Source organism: Typopeltis vanoorti, chromosome 6, assembly GCF_054136105.1.
Source record: "Typopeltis vanoorti isolate ZY-2024b chromosome 6, IOZ_Tvanoo_1.0, whole genome shotgun sequence".
NCBI classification, from domain to species: domain Eukaryota; kingdom Metazoa; phylum Arthropoda; class Arachnida; order Uropygi; family Thelyphonidae; genus Typopeltis; species Typopeltis vanoorti.
In genome coordinates, this window is record NC_143554.1 from 54663853 (window position 1) to 54685296 (window position 21444).

At 34.1% G+C, this 21444-nt stretch overlaps 1 protein-coding gene across 3 annotated transcripts in view; it reads right to left on the reverse strand.

The window, feature by feature from the left end:
• Positions 1 to 21444, reverse strand: part of LOC150105461 (GTP-binding protein 10) — a 210743-nt gene that overhangs the window by 114223 nt on the left and 75076 nt on the right. For 2 of the 3 annotated variants that reach the window (XM_090394160.1, XM_090394161.1), the window contains exon 6: positions 19461 to 19525. In XM_090394160.1, the coding sequence (XP_090250286.1) occupies positions 19461 to 19525 (65 nt within the window). The remainder of the gene's footprint in view (positions 1 to 19460; positions 19526 to 21444) is intronic. The other variant, XM_090394162.1, reaches the window with a different exon arrangement.

Sequence of the window (21444 nt, forward strand, 5' to 3'; positions counted from 1 at the left end):
AGCATACCAAAAGTTCCTGCCAAATAAGTCAGCTTGTGCTCTTAGAGAATATAGAGACAAATGCAAGAATGCTAAACACTGTGTAAAACTAGCTAAACAAAAGTCATGGGAGGACAAGAATATAGAAAATAAATATCAAGAAGGTGGCAAAATATTCTGGAGGTTGTTGAAGAAGCTTAAGAATGGAGGAAAGAGTGCTATAAAAGGAATTAGAGATTATAAAGGTGACATGAAAACGGGAAAAAAGATATCCTTGAAGTATAGAGTAATTACTTTGAAAAACTGCTAAATGAAACAAGCAGTGATGACAGCACAGTGGTAAAAAACATTGACCAGGCATGCAGTCAGGAAGACATATCCATACTTGAAGTAGAAAAAGCCATCAAAGGCTTGAAATGTGGAAAGGCAGCAGGAGTAGATGATATTCGACCAGAAATGCTGAAGTATGGTGGTATAAAAGTCTTACAGTGGCTGCACTGCATAGTTCAGAAAGCCTGGACAGAGGGACAAATTCCCGATGATTGGAGTAGGGCTATCATAGTACCGATATATAAAAAGGGAAATGAAACTGAATGTGAGAATTACAGAGGTATTTCCCTACTGAGTGTTCCTGGCAAGATCTATGCAAGTATACTTGAGAAACGGTTGAGAAGAATTGTGGAAGAAAAGCTTGGTGAAGAACAAGCTGGATTCAGGCCAAATAGAGGCTGTCAGGATCAGATCTTCACTTTACGACAAATAGTCGAGAAAGCATGGGAATATAACAAAGATCTGTATTTAAGTTTTGTCGATCTGGAAAAGGCATATGACAAGGTGCCAAGAGAGATGCTATTCAATACGCTGCAGTTATATGGTGTCAATGGGGTATTATATCAAGCAATACTTAGTCTTTATTTGAGTTGTAAGTCAGCAGTTAGAATTGAAGGAAGTACAGGAAGATGGTTTAATGTTAAATCTGGTATGAGACAAGGATGTACATTATCCCCTCTGTTATTATCTATATGGATCACATTATGAAGGAAAGTGGTATTAAACATGATATCAAAATTGGAGATGTTAATGTCAGCTCTTTGCTTTGTGCAGATGATATTATACTTCTAAATAAATCCACTACAAGTCTACAAGATTCTCTTACTAAATTGGATAGCTGTTGTACTAGATATGGTATGAAGGTTAGCAATAAAAAGACAAAACAATGAAAATAGGCAGAATCATTGAAAATGTCAACTGTGTTGTGAATGGAGAACCTGTGGAACAAGTAAAACATTTCAGCTATTTAGGCACGATTTTTAGTGAAGATGGTAAATCATCATCATCATCATCAAATTCCTGCCATGTACCCTCAAGGGGTGTACAGGATATGACAGTACTACATGAAAAAATTACATCATTACTAACTTCCTATCTACAATTTTCCTCCAAATCAGTCTGTTACTTGTCAAGACTCCAACATTATCAGATCTTATATTTCTATCGTCTAAGGCACTTTGTACCGTATCAATCCACCTATATCTTGGTCTTCCTCTGGGTCGTTTTCCTGCCAACCTGGCAGAGAACACTTGTTTTGCTAATCTTTCCTCTCCGATTCTATTTAAGTGACCATACCATCTGAGATTAGCTCTGCTAACGCATTCCTGGATGCTGACAATGTCAAGGTCTTTCCTAATATCCTCATTTTTAATATGATATTGCCATTGATGCCATCTGTTCACGCCTCTAATCTTTCTCAGGACTCTCATATCTGCGGTCTCTAGTCTTTGGTCAAGTGTTTTACTTCTGACCCAGCTCTCAGATCCATAAGTTAAAATTGGTTTGAACACAGTCTTGTATACAGCTAATTTAGTGTTCCGACTAATTTCTTTCTTATTCCATATGAATTTATTCAATTGACTTCCCACAATACCAGCTTTGCTGATTCTGTTGTCTATTTCTATATTTAGTTTACCATCTTCAGTAAAAATTGTGCCTAAGTATCTGAAATGTTTTACTTGTTCCACAGGTTCTCCATTCACAACACAGTTGACATTTTCAATGATTCTGCCTATTTTCATTGTCTTTGTCTTTTTATTGCTGACCTTCATACCATATCTATTACAACAGCTATTCAATTTAGTCAGAGAATCTTGCAGACTTGTAGCGGATTTATTTAGAAGTATAACATCATCCACATAAAGCAAAGAGCTGACATTAACATCTCCAATTTTGATATCAGGTTTAATACCACATTCCTTCATAATGTGATCCATATAGATAATGAATAACAGAGGGGATAATGTACATCCTTGTCTCACACCAGATTTAACATTAAACTATCTTCCTGTACTTCCTTCAATTCTAACTGCTGACTCACAACTCAAATAAAGACTAAGTATTGCTTGATATAATGCCCCATTGACACCATATAACTGCAGCGTATTGAATAGCTTCTCTCTTGGCACCTTGTCATATGCTTTTTCCAAATCGACAAAACTTAAATACAGATCTTTGTTATATTCCCATGCTTTCTCGACTATTTGTCCTAAAGTGAAGATCTGATCCTGACAGCCTCTATTTGGCCTGAATCCAGCTTGTTCTTCACCAAGCTTTTCTTTCACAATTCTTCTCAACCGTTTCTCAAGTATACTTGCATAGATCTTGCCAGGAACACTCAGTAGGGAAATACCTCTGTAATTCTCACATTCAGTTTTATTTCCCTTTTTATATATGGGTACTATGAGAGCTCTACTCCAATCATCGGGAATTCGTCCCTCTGTCCAGACTTTCTGAACTATGCAGTGCAGCCACTGTAAGACTTTTATACCACCATACTTCAGCATTTCTGGTCGAATATCATCTACTCCTGCTGCCTTTCCACATTTCAAGCCTTTGATGGCTTTTTCTACTTCTAGTATGGATATGTATTCCTGACTGCATGCCTGGTCAGTGTTTTTTATCACTGAGCTGTCATCACTGCTTGTTTCATTTAGCAGTTTTTCAAAGTAATTACTCCATACTTCAAGGATATCTTTTTCTCCTGTTTTCATTTCACCTTTATCATCTCTAATTCCTTTTACAGCACTCTTTCCTCCATTCCTAAGCTTCTTCAACAACCTCCAGAATATTTTGCCACCTTCTTGATATTTATTTTCTATATTCTTGCCAAAGTCCTCCCATGACTTTTGTTTAGCTAGTTTTACACACTGTTTAGCTTTCTTACATTTGTCTCTGTATTCTGTAAGAGTAAAAGCTGACTTATTTGCCAGGAACTTTTGATATGCTTTCTTCTTTTCCTTCACTGCCTCTTTAACTTCCTGTGTCCACCAGGGAGTTCTGATTTTTTTTATCCTTGCACACAACCTCACCACATGCCTCTCTGGCAGAATCAATCAATGTTTCCTTCAGAGTTTGCCACTGAATCTCCAAGGTTTGATTCCTGTTCTCAAACTCTTTCATTTTCTTTTCAATAATATTTCTGTATTTTAGTTTACAGTTTACATCTGAGAGCTGCTCAACTTTTATTCGCTTTAAAACTTTCTTACATGTTATTCTTTTCAATATGAAATTCAATTTTATCCTGCTCAAGACTAAATAGTGATCACTTCCAATTTCAAATCCTCTGTACACTCTGGTGTCCTGCACCAGGGAGAAAACATCACTATCAACAATAACATAGTCAATGAGACTTTTCTTATTCCTAGCCTCTTCTCTCCATGTGAATTTGTGCACATTTTTATGTTGGAACATGGTGTTAGTAATAACCAGTCCATGTCCTGAGCAGAAATCCAACAGATATTTGCCATTATTATTAGCTTTGCTCTTTTCTCCAAATTTTCCCAAAATATTTTTGTATGTCTCACAATCATTTCCTACTCTACTATTTAGATCCCCAACAAGGACCAACTTTTCCTTTTTCATTGTGTCAGTTGCTTTTTCTAAAGCCTCAAAAAATTCCTCCACTTCTACCTTAGTAGAACCTTCTGTGGGACCATAGGCACAAATAAGTCTCATTGTCCAGTTCCCCATTCTCATATTTGCCCACATTACTCTACTTGAGACTGACTGCCATTCAAGAAGATTAGCCTTGTATTTTGTGTTGAATACTATGGCTACTCCTTCTTTTCCTTGATTGTTATTGCCTGAATATAACATTTTGTATTTATTGCTCAGAAAGATCTCACCAGTTTTGGTCTTTTTTGTTTCAGTCACCCCTATTATGTCGATCTGGTACTTATCTAATTCCTCACCTAGCTCCATTTCTTTGCCATTCAGGCTTCTTACGTTGATAGTACCGATCTTTAACTCTGGTGATGTTGAGTTGGGATTTGTTTTCAGATTTGTTCCAGTAGCTGACTTTTCGCTGTTCGCTCTGGTTCCCTGGCGAAAACAACTGGGGCCTTGTTTAACCGAGCGACGCCCCAGCCGGCATGAAATTTTGTCATGTTGTACCATCATTTTTTTATTTTAGTTTAACCAATAAGAATACAATTTGGTCGGCTAAATCCCAAATTGCCAGCCCATCCTCGTTCGTTCAGTATCAAAGTAGATACCCAACAGGGTGCACCACGAGAAGGTGAGGATTGGACATTAGGTCAGAAGCCCTGGTTGGTTCTCCGCATTCCTTTAAAGGCTATGTGGAGGTCTCCTCTCAGTTATACAGCTTTGACCCTTATAGACAACAGAATCAGCAAAGCTGGTATGGTGGGATGTCAATTGAATAAATTCATATGGTATAAGAGAGAAATTAGTCGGAACACTAAATTAGCTGTATACAAGACAGTGTTCAAACCAGTTTTAACTTATGGATCTGAGAGCTGGGTCAGAAGTAAAACACTTGACCAAAGACTAGAGACCACAGATATGAGAGTCCTGAGAAAGATTATAGGCATGAACAGATGGCATCAATGGCAGTATCATATTAAAAACGAGGATATTAGGAAAGAACTTGGCATTGTCAGCATCCAGGAATGCATTAGCAGAGCTAATCTCAGGTGGTATGGCCACTCGAACAGAATGGGCGAGGAAAGATTAGCAAAACAAGTGTTCTCTGCCAGGTTGGCAGCAAAACGACCCAGAGGAAGACCAAGATATAGGTGGATTGATACGGTACAAAGTGCTTTAGACGATAGAAATATAAGATCTGATAATGTTGGAGTGTTGACAAGTAACAGGCTGATTTGGAGGAAAATTGTAGATAGGAAATTAATAATGATGTAATTTTTTTCATGTAGTACTATCATATCCTGTACACCCCTTGATGGTACATGGCAGGAATTTGATGATGATGATGAAAATCTGACTCTTAAAAAAAATATAGCCAACATCTCTTCCAAATTAAGTTTTATTTTTTTTATTCATAATCATAGTTTGAAGATTACGTCACAGATTGCGTGAAGATACCCACTTTTACAATTTTGCTTTATACCTGGAATCACATCATGTAATGTATAATCTTCATGACGCAATTTGCAATTCTTTGTTCTTCAATTGGTTTTTCAAAATCACTCATTACAAATTGAAATAAAGGGTTATGAAGTAAACTGTTATGTACATAATTTTGAAGAAAAGACACTATACATTCACTATATGAAAGTAAACACATTCAAATTATGTATGCATTAAAAGTGAAATTTGATTTCTAAATTTTTCATAATAGAATTAAAATTGTATTTCACCTTTGATTGGTACCCCGCCCCCACGTAACACTCTCTCAAACAATTTTCATAAAACAGTCTTCTAATGAGATAAGACCATTTTTAGTAAATAAGAATGCATCATAGCAGTGCTTGTGCCACAAATGAGGAATATCAAACTAGCACTAATAATGTGGCAAGTTAAAATTACTTGGTATCTTTAGCACTAATAATATTTTTGACTACAAAATAGCAAAGGAAAAAAAAAATTATGTTGTTATGGCATATTCAAATAAAAAAAAAAGATTCTCTATAAAGAGAAGTGCAGAAAAATTATTCTGTGCTGTTCAGCTTCCTTCCTTCCTTTTTTTTAATGGCAGAAAATAACACCTTCATGTCTAACTTTCATGACATAAATATGACTTTATAAGTATGGACTAACAGGTTATCTATTTGTAAAAATTCAGCTGATCACTATCCCCCCATAAAGAACTGAATATTGTGACCCAGAAAGAAAACAAGGTACTGGTTGCAATAATAAAATTGCAAAGAAATAGCATGGATGTAGATAAGAGAGTAATTATTTCATTTCATTTCTCAACGGATAAAATATAGTTATATATTTTGATACTGAAATGTGAAATATACACTGCAAAAAGTATGTAATATGAAATTAGAAATAGATATTTATAATTCAGTTATTGTGAGTGGCCGTGGGGGGGGGGGGGGGGGTTGTGATTGCAATGCTTCAAAATGAACATGAAATTTTAAGTAATGTCTGAGATAATTTCACCATATAATTTACAATGGATGAGAGATAGAATTATTATTACTGAAATGAGCACTTTACAAATAACAACAACAACAATAATAATAATAATCTGTTTCATTTTCAACTGCAATAATTTCAAATACTACTGGATAAATATTTGTGATATTTTAAAAAGTAGCTTCAAAATAAGAATGTAATGTAATTTAACATAATTTTTTGTTCAGAAAAGCAGAAAGAGTTGTTCACAAAACAACAGTGTATCTAAATCTGTAAGCATACCGATATGACATTTCCATAAATAGTGCAAGGGGAAAAAAGTAATGTTCAAACCATATTTATTTCAATATAATGTTGCTTGATAGCATTTTTTTTTTCAGAATATTTGAAAATAATTGTTTAACACAAGCTTTGCAAAGTAGTGCAAAAAATAATTTCCACAATATTATCAGTAACACATCTTTCAAAATGAACATATATCTTGAAAACAACAAAACGTTTATTTGGATTTCCAAAAAGAGAAAATTCCAGTTCACTCTAAGTCAAGAGATCATAAAGGTTGCAACTTTGCCACAGTTAATTTAATGTCATTCTTATATTTATATCAGATGTTCAGTTTGCAAAAGTGGCTTGAAAATAATGTGCACTTTCTTGTCAAAAAATAATTGTATCAAATAATATATAATTTTTCAATAATAAAAGTGAAACTGATTGTTATAAATTAAGAAATTATGTTGACATAAATACTGTATCAACCTGTAAAAGAATCATCAATATTTTTGTTTAGGATGTCTGCTTATCAACAACTGAACACAAAACAAAACATTCCTGAAGTATTCTGCACTAGTGATCGACTCTCTAGTGTAAATTATGGAAAAGTGTTCTCTCTCCTCTTTCTCAATAGCAGTGAGAGTAATCTAAGCTTTTAGCCTTCTCCTCCAGGATTATTATCTACTATTTCTAAGACAGATTATTTCAGAAATGACAACCAACAGTAGTAAAAGTTGTAATTTTTTAAGGGGGAAAAAAAAACAAAACACTAGCACTCCTTAACTTTCTTTTCTGTGGCATGTATATGAACAGTTTTAAATATGAAAATATAGCATGAAAATAATTTCAGCAAACTGTTGAACAACTGATCGTAGATTGCAAAGAAATAGTCCACAATTAGAAATACCTGCCCCAACAAATAAAACATTATTTCCTTATTTCTTTTACCAAAACGGTAAAATGAAGTAATATATTTTGAATACCGTCTGTGAAAACTTTCAAACCAGTAGAAAATTAGATAGAGTAGTTATTTATGATTCAGTTCTAGGAGCAGAGAGGAAGAGGAGGGATGCAATTTGAAATCTTCAAAATCAGCATAAATTTTGAATCAATCTGTGTAGAACGTCTTTCACTGCATTGAAATGCATTGCAAAGGCTGATGATCTGTGTCCAGGATTGATTATTTTCACATATGTGTAATGCATTTTTATTTTTGGGAAGAGACAAAAATTTTTGCCTCTTCCCAAAAATATTTAAACTTTTTAAATATTTAAATATTAAAGGACAGTGAAGGGAATTTCAAGTAACACATTGGAGCCCAAGTCAAGTGACACAAAGGTTGCTCCATTACAGTTAATCTGTTAATGGCTCCACAATTGCTGTTAAGGGATTAACAGTGGAGGAGAGTAATTGCATGATAAAAGGTAGAACGCTGATGATGTTTTGATCCATGAAAAATGCTAAGGTGGTTCTGACTATTTCAACCACCTCGGCCAGTAAGGAGGCTAATCATTATCGTCAAGATAAAAGGGGGTACAGGATACTAGAATAGTACTACATTATTATTATTACCTTCCTATCAACAATTTTCTTTCACATATCTCTTATTTCCCACATCCAATACTGTACAATAATTGCATCATACCTCAGATCCTTATCCTGCTCCCAATATCAAACACCTGTTTGGCTGAAACTTTCTCTACATATGTTAAATAACAATGCTACCTCAGATTAGCTGCTCACACATTCTTGAATGCTAACGTTAAGTTCCTTTCTAATATCTTCATTTCTAATGCAATTCTGCCGGTGATATCGCTTCAGTTGTCTAAATATCCTCAGAGCTCTCCTATATGTGTGTGTGTGTGTGTGTGGTTTATGATCAAATGCTTTATTTCCAACCCAACTCTCAAATATAAGTTAATAATTTGCTGGAACACTCTTGTATACTGCAAGGTTAGTGCTTTGGCTAATTTATTCATTTGGCTTCCCACCATACCAACTTTGATTATTCTGTTGTCTATTTCCATATCTATTTTGCCATCCTCATTAAAAATTGTGTGTAAATAGCTGAAAGATTTGATTTTTCTATAAGCTCTCTATTGAGAGAGTTTCATCAAATTGAAATAATTTGTTCTTTTTCTTTTAGGATATATAAAAAACATGTCAGAGGTTCTGAAGAAATTTGAAAGCATTACAACTTTTCAGCACACCCACATAGTTGTATTTTCCATATTCCTACCCTATTTTTGTAGTTTTTTTTCCTGCTGATTTTTTTTCCAGCACAACAATTATGATCATCTGCATAAAGAGCTAAGTTTAACATCTCCAATTATTTAATATCAGCTTTAATGCCACTTGCCTTCGTAACTTCACACAAATATAGATGATGAATAACAGTGGAAACAGTGATGTGCATTGGTATTTCAAACCTTTTCATATAAAGATCTTCTTGTACTGCCTTCAGTTCTAACAAGTGACTTACAACTTATGCATAAGGCTATATTGCTCTGTAGACTTAAGAAATTGATCACAACACCATTAAAAGCCAAATCGACAAACCAAATTCTCAAATGGATGATGTTGTCAGCTAGGACATGGATACTATTGAAAAACTAAAGACTCATCTTTTTATATTATAATTACATCAATTCTCCTATTTATGACCTAGCAAAATTCTTATCTCAGCTCTTAAATGCTCTTATTGGACATTCTCATTCTTTTTTAAAAAAATTCATTGGATTTCTTGACTAAAATAAAAATAAATAAATAAATAAAATAAATAAAAAAATTATATAAGTTAGATGTTGTTACATCTAATTTATATCATCATCAGATTTGACATTTAGTCCTTATTTACAACTGTACACTTGCTGAAACTCTTCAATAACAGAGTCAAATTGCTTGATTTATTCATTCACTCATGCTATTTTGTCTGCAGAAACAAAATTACAAGCAGATTGAAACTACAGCTGTAGGAAGCTCTTTTTTGTTCTGCTTAAACCAATTTCTACCTTTGCTATCTCAGAAGACTCCTTATTCTCCTCAATACAATCACAGCCATCATTTTGAGAATCTTATGCAAATCATGTTTTTGCCATATAGCCTCACTGTGAAGATACTCCATCTTCATTCCTAACTAAAATCAACAGCCTATGTTCCCCCGATATTGCTTTCACTATTGAGATGAAAAAGGAGAAAATTTAGCCATCTCAGATATTCTTCTCTTCTATCTCCTTCTGGTGTGCTAACTATAACTACTTCTGTAGAAAATTTTTCCACTCAGTAATCAAGTAAATTATAAGAGATTCACTGGAAATTTGAATATTACCAAAAAATAAGGTAAGGTGAAGTAACATCTTTAATTTTAGGTAAAGAAAGATGGTCATTACAGCTTGTTAGTATGTGAAATATCTTTGTAACTAGGCTACTCAAATACAGAAGCTGTTGACTTTACATCTAATTGCTATATTGATGTGAAGTTCGATAATATCCAATAATACAAAGAACACCTATTCTCAGACAATTATGCAGCTATGCATTATGGAAAAAGTCACTACCCAGACTAGTTTTGAACATTTGTTGAGGTCCCCTCACTGGGAGCTAGACTCAGAAAGATACTAAGGTTAAATCAATGCAGGAATAATTTTCCATATGACTTCTACATTGATTTAACCTTAGTATTTTTTTTTATTATAGTTATAAAATTAATTATTATAAGTATACAAAAAGCTTTCTACAACTATCTCTAATCTAGATTATTTCAAAAATATAATGATATACCATCTTATTACTTGTATAATTAAACTATATGACTTCTGCATTGATTTAATCTTACTATCTTCCTGGGTCTAACTACACCAAGGAGACCTCAATAAAGGTCAAAACCAGTATTCCTAATGCAGAGCATCATCTGAAAGGAAGCATGCTTTACATTACAGGATACTAAGGTAACTGATGCAAAGTCAACAGCTTCTGTATAGAAGTAGTTTAGTAGCAAAGATACTTCATGTGCAAACTCTATTTGCTTATGCTTGGATATAGGATTAAAACAAGAATACTTTTTGTTCTATTATAATTTATTAACTACTTCTGTTTATTGTAAACTTACCTTATCCCTCTCAAAATATGGATAAGCAAACCTTTGCTGAATAGAGTTGGTTATTTGCTCCAACCCTTATGTTCTTAAACTAGAACTTGATGACCTCCAATGTATTATGCAGCAGAGTAGCTTCTTCCCTTGAAAGATGTGGTGCATCCTTGACTCTTACAAATCTATTCTTAAGAACACCCCCCCCACACACACACACCCAAAACATAAGGAATTGGTAGTCTCCATTGTTGAATTAGTTCACATTTCCAAGTTGTGAAAATGTGAACTAATTACAAAGATCTTAAAGAAACATAATTTAATGTCAATTTTTCCTGTCAACAAAGCCTCTTCCGTTACTTCCACCATGGAAAAAATAGTCATGCCTATCTCTCCTGTTTATCAAGTTACTTGTGATTTCTCTCTCTCACTTTGGATAAGCAGGACTTTCTGTTGAGAAAGGCTACAGGAATATCAATCTTATACATCTTTAAAAAAAAGACTGAGAGGTCTGGTCTAGCACAGTATAGAGATGACACCGTGACAGAATTTTCTGGCATAAGAGGTGCCTACCACACCGTTGCCATTTTGAATTTGAGCATTTGTTTAAAAGAGTGATGAAGTGCTACTATATCTCCCTAACAAACTGTAATGACAATCTTTCTTTACCTAAAATTAAAGATGTTACTTTACTCCCACCTTATTTTTTGGCAATATTTAAATTTCAAGTGAAGGTCAAATTTTTCTTCTTGAGCTGAGCTAAGTTACCCATCTAGCCTTTCCTAATACATTATCCATAGTTCCTTCTCTTCCAAAAAACTTTCATATTCTTCTCTAAATCCCAAATCTATCCAACCTTAGAATACTATGTTCTTCTCACAATTAAGATGCTGCAGCAAAGCATCTTAATTGTGAGAAGAACACTTCCTAAGAATGCTTGTTGCAGTCCACTGAACAAAAAAGGGCAATTGAATTAATATTCTCTCCTGCCATAAATTTCCTTCTATCATTTTCTCATGGATGCTCCATTTCTGCAATGTTTTTTGTAGGTATTTTCATGGGGGCTACTTTTACTTTGGAACAGCCTTCTCCTTTCCATTTCTCAAAAAGGATTATGGAACTTTCTTTTCAAGACACATTAACAGATTATCTTCTGTTTTCCTCATCACTTGCCTACACATGATACTGCTGGATAAGTTCTACAACATTATGTTTGTAGGGTTGTTATACTGTATACATACATATAATTATCGTTATTAATTACATGACACCGCCTAGTAATCCAAGAACTCATTGAAGAGGGCATCTACTCTACAACTCTCTCTCTCCACCAACTACAATGAACCGCAACTACACCAACAGCATCTATCAGCCACCAGCACCACTGGTATTTTCACAGACAATCACAAACATCCATGCCCACATTTTCGAACCCATAGCCTTTTGGCTGGAGGAGTGGATATGCTAATCACTCAGCCAACCAGGTCAGGATACATACTTATCTATCTATATATATATATGTTTAAAATTATTAATTGTTTAATTATTAACTATCACAAAAGAAATGAAGAAATTATGAAAGAATTAAACCAAGAACCAGTAATAGAAAAAATTAAAAAATATAAACATAAATGGATGGAACACATTTAAAGAATGAAAAGAGAAAGATTACCAAAACAAGCCTTAAAGTACAAGCCATTAGGAAAAAGTAAACCAGGACGTCCTCTTAAACGATTCAACAATGACTTTTAAGGCCAGAACAGGTCAAGCTAGGCCTAAAATCCTTGATACGCATAATGATGATGAAAATTATTAACTGACTTAAACACCAAGAAAAAATATAAGAGATTTAATAAGATTTCACTACTAGTTTCAGTGAAAATGCCGACTTCGTCAGGTAAACATAGTACCATGGAGAAAGCAACATCTTAAAAATATGTTGTAATTTAGACAAACACAGAGTTTAGAACAAGTAGTAGTTGTGTTTGAAATTCAGTCGAGCATTAGATCTGGCATGAAGCACTCTGCATGTGAATTTCTAGTAAAGAGATATCATGAATATGCCAAAATTGGATTGCAGCGCTATGTGAATCGGATAGGCTGTAACTGAGATTGCTGTTTAGATGTGTAGGGCCGAGAGCTATTTCTTTGGATTCCAATATACGTCTTTCTAATTCATCAGAACATTTATAGATGTTTGAAGTTAAGTTCCAGTCTATTTGATGTTGTCGTCCTTCAACGTTGGTATCGACAGAGAATAAAACATGGCTAGGTAGGGCACTAGCACGGGTTCTGTTATAAGAAATGTCAAGTCCTAGGCGAAGAGAGATGGACTTTTCTGTCTGACCATAATATGGTTTGCTGCAACTGCAAATGATTTTGTATACTCTGGGAACTGAAGAAGGTTGTGTTTTACTTTAGGTTGACTGAGGCAAGATTGGAGTTTCGGAAAGGTAGAAAAATATGTTTCAACATTAAATTTCTTCAGGATTTTTGCCAGCTTAGGGGAAAGAAAACTTATATATGGTAAGGAGATGTAGGCTGTGGGGTATGAGTTATCTTCATTACTATGTTCGTTATGTACACTAAGATGATTATAGATATTTTTAGGAGAGTAACCGTTATTTAAGAAGGTCCTTTTGAGGTAACTAAGTTCTTGTTGAAGTTCCTCTTCTTCTGACAACATGGATCTCCCCCAATGAGCTAGTGCGGAACTAATTCCTAATTTTTGAGTGGGATAGTGGTGAGACGAAGCATCATGTAGGTATCTATCGGTGTGTTGGCTTTCTAAAGATAGAAATCTTGAGACCATCAGTTGTTCCACTAAGTTTTATATCTAGAAAAGCCAACAAAAACCATTAACTTCTGGTTCCGATGTGAAGTTATATTTTGATGAAAATTGTTTAAATGATCCAGGAAGGTTCGTAAATTTTCTGGGCTGTGTCCCCAAATTAGGAACATGTTGTCCATATAACGCAGTCAGATTTTGGATTTCAGTGTAGCTGAAGAAATGGCTTTTTCCTCAAAATCTTCCAGAAAAACGTTAGCTAGTAATAGAGACAGTGGACTACCATTGCCAAACCACTGTTCTGCTTGTAGATCTTGTCTTCAAATAAGAAATAGCCTGAATTCACACAATGCACCAAGTAGGGCAAAAATCTTTTTAGATAACTTGTTTTTTAAAAGACTAAGGTCTTCCTGGGTTGGAATATTGGTGAATAGTGAGACTATGTTGAAGCTGATCATTCTGTCGGCTTCGTTAAGCTGGATGTTCTTGATCTTCGAGACAAAACCAGCCGAGTTCTTGATATATGAAAAGGATTTTTCTGTGAGATGTTTCAAAGAGGAAGTGAGTTATTTTGAGAGATTATATTTAGGGGAATCAATGCCTTCAACTATTGCTCTGAGAGGAGTGTTTTCTTTGTGGATCTTCGGAAGGCCATATAAACGGGGAATAAGTGGATGAAGACAGCAGAGCGATAGGCGGATATTGCTAGGTAATTCTGAGGTGGATTATTTGTTCGGTTATATAGTTCTCTCATGGGGTCTCTTTGAAGTTCAGAGTAAGTATTATAATCTCATCATCATCATCAAATTCCTGCCATGTACCCTCAAGGGGTGTACAGGATATGATAGTACTACATGAAAAATTTATATCATTACTATCTACAATTTTCCTCCACATCAGTCTGTTACTAGTCAAGACTCCAACATTATCAGATCTTATATTTCTATCGTCTAAGGCACTTTTCACGGTATCAATCCACCTATATCTTCGTCTTCCTCTGGGTCGTTTTCCTGCCAACCTGGCAGAGAATACTTGTTTTGCTAATCTTTCTTTGCCCATTCTGTTCGAGTGACCATACCACCTGAGATTAGCTCTGCTAAAGCATTCCTGGATGCTGACAATGTCAAGTTCTTTCCTAATATCCTCGTTTTTAATATGATATTGCCATTGATGCCATCTGTTCATGCCCCTAATCTTTCTCAGGACTCTCATATCTGTGGTCTCTAGTCTGTTTTAAGGATACTTGTGACATAAGACTGAATGATATATGCACGTAAACAAGAAAGGTATTTAATTAACCAAATATTTCAGTCAGGAAATAGCAGACCATCCTTAGTGGTATTACAAGTAACAGTTTTAAAAAATACAAGCTAGAATACTAACAATGGATTGTTAAAAATAGAACAAGCCGTGTGATGTTATATCACTAAGTATGAAACGGAATATTTTGAAGTAGAGACATGATTGAAAAAAAAAAAAAAATTAATGAGTAATCTTGATTAGACTTTCCCAGATTTTTGATATAGATATACAGTCATTACGATTTAGGTTGGGACGAATTGTGATCTCTCCTATTTTGGATAGGCTGGACGTTCTCTTGAAAAAAGAATTCAAGAACATCAACCCTCCATTGTTCACAACAAACCTGCAAAGTCTGGATTGGCTCAACATGGGATTGAAACTGACCACAGCATCTTTTGGTCCAGGACTCGCCTCTTACATAGATCCCGTTATAGGTTTGAACATTTGTTCAAGGAAAGCATGGAGGCCTTGCTCCATCGTCCCAACCTGAATCGTAATGACTGTATATCTATATCAAAAATCTGGGAAAGTCTAATCAAGATTACTCATTAATTTTTTTTTTTTTTTCAATCATGTCTCTACTTCAAAATATTCCGCTACCTAGTGATATAACATCACGCGGCTTGTTCTATTTTTAATGATCTATTGTTAGTATTCTAGCTTGTATTTTTTAAAACTGTTTCTTGTAATACCACTGAGGATGGTCTGCTATTTCCAGACCGAAATATTTGGTTAATTAAATATCTTTCTTGTTTACGTGCATATATCATTCGGTCTCTAGTCTTTGGTCAAATGTTTTACTTCTGACCCAGCTCTCAGATTCATAAGTTAAAACTGGTTTGAACACTGTCTTGTATACAGCTAATTTAGTGTTCCGACTAATTTCTCTCTTATTCCATATGAATTTATTCAATTGACTTCCTACCATCCAGCTTTGTTGATTCTGTTGTCTATTTTCATATTTAATTTACCATCTTCAGTAAAAATCGTGCCTAAGTAGTTGAAATGTTTTACTTGTTTAACAGGTTCTCCGTTCAAAACACAGTTGACATTTTCAACGATTCTACCTATTTTCATTGTCTTTGTCTTTTTATTGCTGACCTTTATACCATATCTATTACAACAGTTATTCAATTTAGTCCGAGAATCTTGGAGATTTGTAGCAGATTTATTTAGAAGTATGACATCGTCCGCATAAAGCAAAGAGCTCACATTGTGCCCATTTTTATATTGGAACATGGTGTTAGTAATAACCAGTCATGTCCTGAGCAGAAATCAAACAGGTATTTGCCATTATTATTAGCTTTGTTCTTTTCTCTGAATTTTCCAAAACATTTTTGTATGTCTGACAATCACTTCCTACTTTACTATTTAGATCCCCAACAAGGACCAATTTTTCCTTTTACATTGTGTCAGTAGCTTTCTCTAGAGCCTCAAAAAATTCCTTCGCTTCTACCTTAGTAGAAGTGGAGGAATTTTTGTACCACTTCTACTAAGGTAGAAGTGGAGGAAGCCTTCTGTGGGACCATAGGCACAAACAAGTCTCATTGTCCAGTCCCCCATTCAAGAAAATTAGCGTTGAATACTATGGTTAACCCCTTCTTTTCCTTGATTAACATTGCCTGAATATAGCATTTTGTATTTATTGCTCAGAAAGATCTCACCAGTATTACAATCTAATAATTCAGAGATCTTGAGACAATAATCGGTTCTATTTAGGATGACAGTGCCATTCCCTTTGTCAGCTGGTAAAATGATATCTTTATTATTCCGCAGTTGATGAATAGCTTTTCTCTCCAAACAGGAGACGTTGTCAGTGGGAGGTCTACTGTTGTTGATTGCAAATATAGCTTCTATCCTAAGTAGGTTTGTATCCTGTGTTGGAAAATTAGAGGCAGCTTTTTCTATTTCCATAAGAAAAAGTTCTTTAGGAATAGACCTAGGTGAAAGGATGAAATTAAGCCCCTTGGAGAGTACATTTATTTCTGCCGTTGTAAGAATGTGCGTGAAGCAATATTAGAGAAAAAATCGGTCTTAAAGGGAATCAAATTTCCTTATCAGTTTATTTCTACTGATGTTTTGGGTTCTAGCTTCAAAAAATACACTAATAGATTTAGTCTCATTCCAAGATATATTGTCTAACGAAGACTCTAGGCTGTTTTCTAACGTAACTTTTTTTTTTTGAGAACAAAGAAGCTAAACTGTTTGGTATCTATAATCCTTTCTGCTAAAAGTTCTAGTTTGGCCTTGCGATAAATAATATGTGCTCATTTTGTATGGATGGGCTCTTTAAATTGTAAGAACTTAGGGATAACTGAATGGAACTTACATCTTTTTAAGAACACAAGTCTGTTTATGAAAAGCCCAATATTTTTAAGGGTCTTCAGGTACTCTTTTATGAGATGTTGGATATCCTCATCAGAAGGAGTATAGTTATTTACAGAGTAATTGACTTGTAATGACATGTTTAAAATTATTAAGTGACTTAAACACTGAGAAAAAATATAAGAGGTTTAATAAGGTTTCACTACTAGTTTCATCGGAAATGCCGACTTCGTCAGGTGAATACAGTACAATGGAGAAGACAACATCTTAAAATATATTGTACTCGAGACAAACACAGAATTTAGAACAGGTAGTAGTTGTGTTTGAAATTAAGTCCGAGCATTAGTTCTGGCGTGAAGCACTTTGCGTGTGAATAATATCATGAGTAAGCCAAAATTGGATTACAGTGCTATGTGAATAGGGTAGAGTACCGGAAGACCCTTAAAAATATTGGACTTTTCATAAACAGACTTGTGTTCTTAAAACGATGTTAGTTCCATTCAATCATTCCTAAGTTCTTACAATTTAAAGAGTCCATCCATACAAAATGAGCACATATTATTTATTGCAAGGCCAAACTAGATCTTTTAGCAGAAAGGATTATAGATACCAAATAGTTTAGCTTCTTTGTTCTCAAAAAAAGTTACGTTAGAAAACAGCCTAGAGTCTTCGTTAGACAATATATCTTGGAATGAGACTAAATCTATTAGTGCATTTTTTGCACCTGAAGTATCTTATGCCTGAGGCAACTCGTAGTAAAGGTGGACCAAGCTCTATCACTCCTTGTCTCAGTATCTCCCATAATACAAAGCACATCTCCCTGCGGACATGTATAATGCTCTGCATTAACCACGCTACCGGCCAAGACGTCTATAGACGTCAAGTTTATCATGGATGTGAAATGCATATTAAAATTGTAATACCATTGATATTACATTGAAATATATGATGGATACGAAGCGTATGAGCAGTCAGTGGGAGCCAGACCCAGAAGTGGTGACACTAAGGCAGAAGCAATGGAGAGGTCATATTTACTTATATGATTTGCCAAAAGGTGTACCACCTTATTATTAATTTACTCTGGATTTAGAGAAAGATGTTGGAAGTTTATTTTCCACTTGGTTAGACTATAATAAATTTAGCAATTTTTTTTTTTAAAGGATTAAACTAAATTTATTATAGTCTAACCAAGTGGAAAAGAAACTTCCAATAAATATATATATATATACAGTGGTATCTCACTAATCCGAACTAATAAAAACTGTGCTCGTTCGGATTAGTGAATTTTCTCCCAAGAGACAACAATAACTAGCGTTTAAGACAAAAATAATCAGATTCTAATGGTACATCAATTTAATTCTGTAAATAAATGAAGTAACTGATAGAAAAAAGCTACTGTATTGTTATGTAAAACTTAAAAAATAATACAAGTATGTTTTTAGTAAAAAATTTAGTTTGTATATACCTGTGTTGTTGAGGATTCTGATTTAATAAAATTGCATAGTTCAGTACATAACTTAATTTGCCTAAAAAATATCACTTTCATGTTCACAAAACAAAAAGAAAGTTTCACAAAATAACATAAAAAACAGTTTTATTTCTTTGTAAAAAAAAAAAAAAAAATTGATTTTCTTTTGCTTCTTGGAAGCTAAACTTTTTTCGAATGCTTCTTCTCAGAGCTGCATTAGCAATAAAATTTTGTGGAATAACGTATCATTCTGCTTAAAACATTCTATACACATATTAAAACTGTCAACTTCCTCTTCGTGTTTTACTTTTTTTTCTTTGAGTTCTTTATCATCAGCATCGTCTTCTAATTCATTCTGTAGTGTCATATTTATATTTATGATTTCAGCATCTGATTTGATTTCGAATTCACTTTCGGTTCTACCTGTAATCCATTCCGTAACATCTGTTTGTGAAATTTCAACATCTGGATTTATATTTTTAACCAAATTATGTACGTTTTGAATTTCCTCTTTTTGTGTATCGCCGTAGTTATCTTGGTAAATTCTAGAAGGCCACAGTTTTTTCCATGCCGCTTGAATTGCCTCAGGTTCGACGGCTTCCCAAGCAGTAGCAACTGAGAATGCTACATACTTAATTATTAATAGTACACAAAATAGCAATACGTAATAAATAAAACTTTTTTTTCTTTCAAACCGCAGTTCGGATCACTGGAGAGTTCGGTCTAAAGAGGTTCGGATTAGCGAGATACCACTGTATATATATAGTAAATTGTTCCAAAATCAGTTATAAAAAACATAAATTTCTTGCAAAGAAGTTATAAAATGTATAAGCTTCTCTCACTTTCTTTATTACCTGTCTAAAATCTTCATACTCAATAACCCCTAGGGATGGTTTTATGGTGGTAACTGTAAAAGAGCAGAAAATGTATTCAAACTTCTTTAAACATTTTCAACTAAAAGTATTACAAAATTTCTTAGAAATAAACATTATTGCTATTATAATTATATACTGCATATTACAGTATGCCCACACTTTAGACAGCTTCGCTTGGAGACTTGCCAAGAATAGTCGATTCATGCTGAAGGGAGAAAGAAATGAAGGATGTACGAATTGATCACCAACACGTGAAATCACGTGCTTTATAGGTAAAATTTTCCAAGTGTTATACAAGCAACATGGTTAACACTTTAAAAACTACAATGATCATAAAAGAGAAGTTAATTTTCTGACGTGTAATAATAAACAACTCATCCCACAATACGGATTGATTACCCTATTATCGAAATGGATTCCCCTTCTGTTGACATGCACAGAAGTGCTGAAGGGTCTCGAATCTGTGGGTGTACTATACCAATAATGAATAGTCAGTCTATACTCAGCATAACTTAATTATTTCTTAAAAATGCTTCACATTGATTAAAACAAGAATATAATATAAAATTATGGGTTAGAGGTTATAGTGTGAGTTGTCAGTATAATTTACTGCTAGTGAGGATTTTTATCTGTTTTATTGTGTGTTTTCCTTAGAAAAATTGGCGTTTTATAGTATATTACAGTAGATTTTCGTGTTTTTAGAGTATTTAGTGTCTTTATAACATATTTTAATTGTAATATTGTAATATTAAATACAGCTGTAAAATGATACCAGAAACACACAAGAAATGATACACTAACAAGAACAGCAAAGTAACGAACAAGAAAATCTTCTCCACTAAAGACGATATTAAAAATAATTTAACCTCTGAAATTGCTAGGAAAAAGCAGATTATTAGAGAAATAATGGGAGAATTACAGAAAGTCAAGCAGCGTTTAGAGAAACATAAGAAGAATAAAAAAGTTCAGCAGCAAAATGGAAAACAACAAAACATGAAATGAGGTAAGTTAGTGCCTAATAATGAAAACCTGGTAAGTAAAGTCGATTGTAAAAAAAGAAGGATGTGATTTGGTGTGGTAACTCTATCATAAAACATGACATTGGTGAATGGATTATAGCATCAAGTTATAACCTGAAGCAAAAATTAAAAATATAATGCAAAGAACTGAAAAACAAAAAAGCAAAGCAAAAGAGGTCGTAATTCTGGTAGGTACCAATGACTTAACTAGTGATAAATACAGTATGAGAGAAAGGATATGAAAAGGTTGTTAAAAGAACCAAGAATGAAGCATGAGAAAGAAAAAATTGTTAGTATATTACCTAGATATGATGGAAATCGATTACAAAGAAGGGCTATGATGGCAAACGATCCTATGTGTAGGTTATGTAGAAGGAATGGATGGGGAGGGAGATTGAGAAAAGATTGGATTTGTATAAGAAATTAGAACCACCTGAGGAGAATGCTGGATATCATAATGTCCCTAGCATTTGAAGAATAAACAGAGTAGCAGTAAAATGGATGTGTAATCTAAATAAGGAAGAGATTCATGAGAAAAAGAATGTGCAAGGAATATCATGTGCATAGGGATGATGTCAGCTTTGATAATTATAAGCAGCAGGCCAGACGTGTTCACAAGTGTTGTATAGAAAGCTAAGTCTCAGCATGAAAAGAAACTGACTCTGCAAGTAAAAGACATCATCATCAAATTCCTGCCATGTACCCTCAAGGGGGTGTACAGGATATGATAGTACTACATAAAAAATTTACAGCATTACTAACTTCCTATCTACGATTTTCCTCCAAATCAGTCTGTTACTTTGTCAAGACTCCAACATTATCAGATCTTATATTTCTATCATCTAAGGCACTTTGTATTGTATCAATCCACCTATATCTTGGTCTTCCTCTGGGTCGTTTTCCTGCCAACCTGGCAGAAGAACACTTGTTTT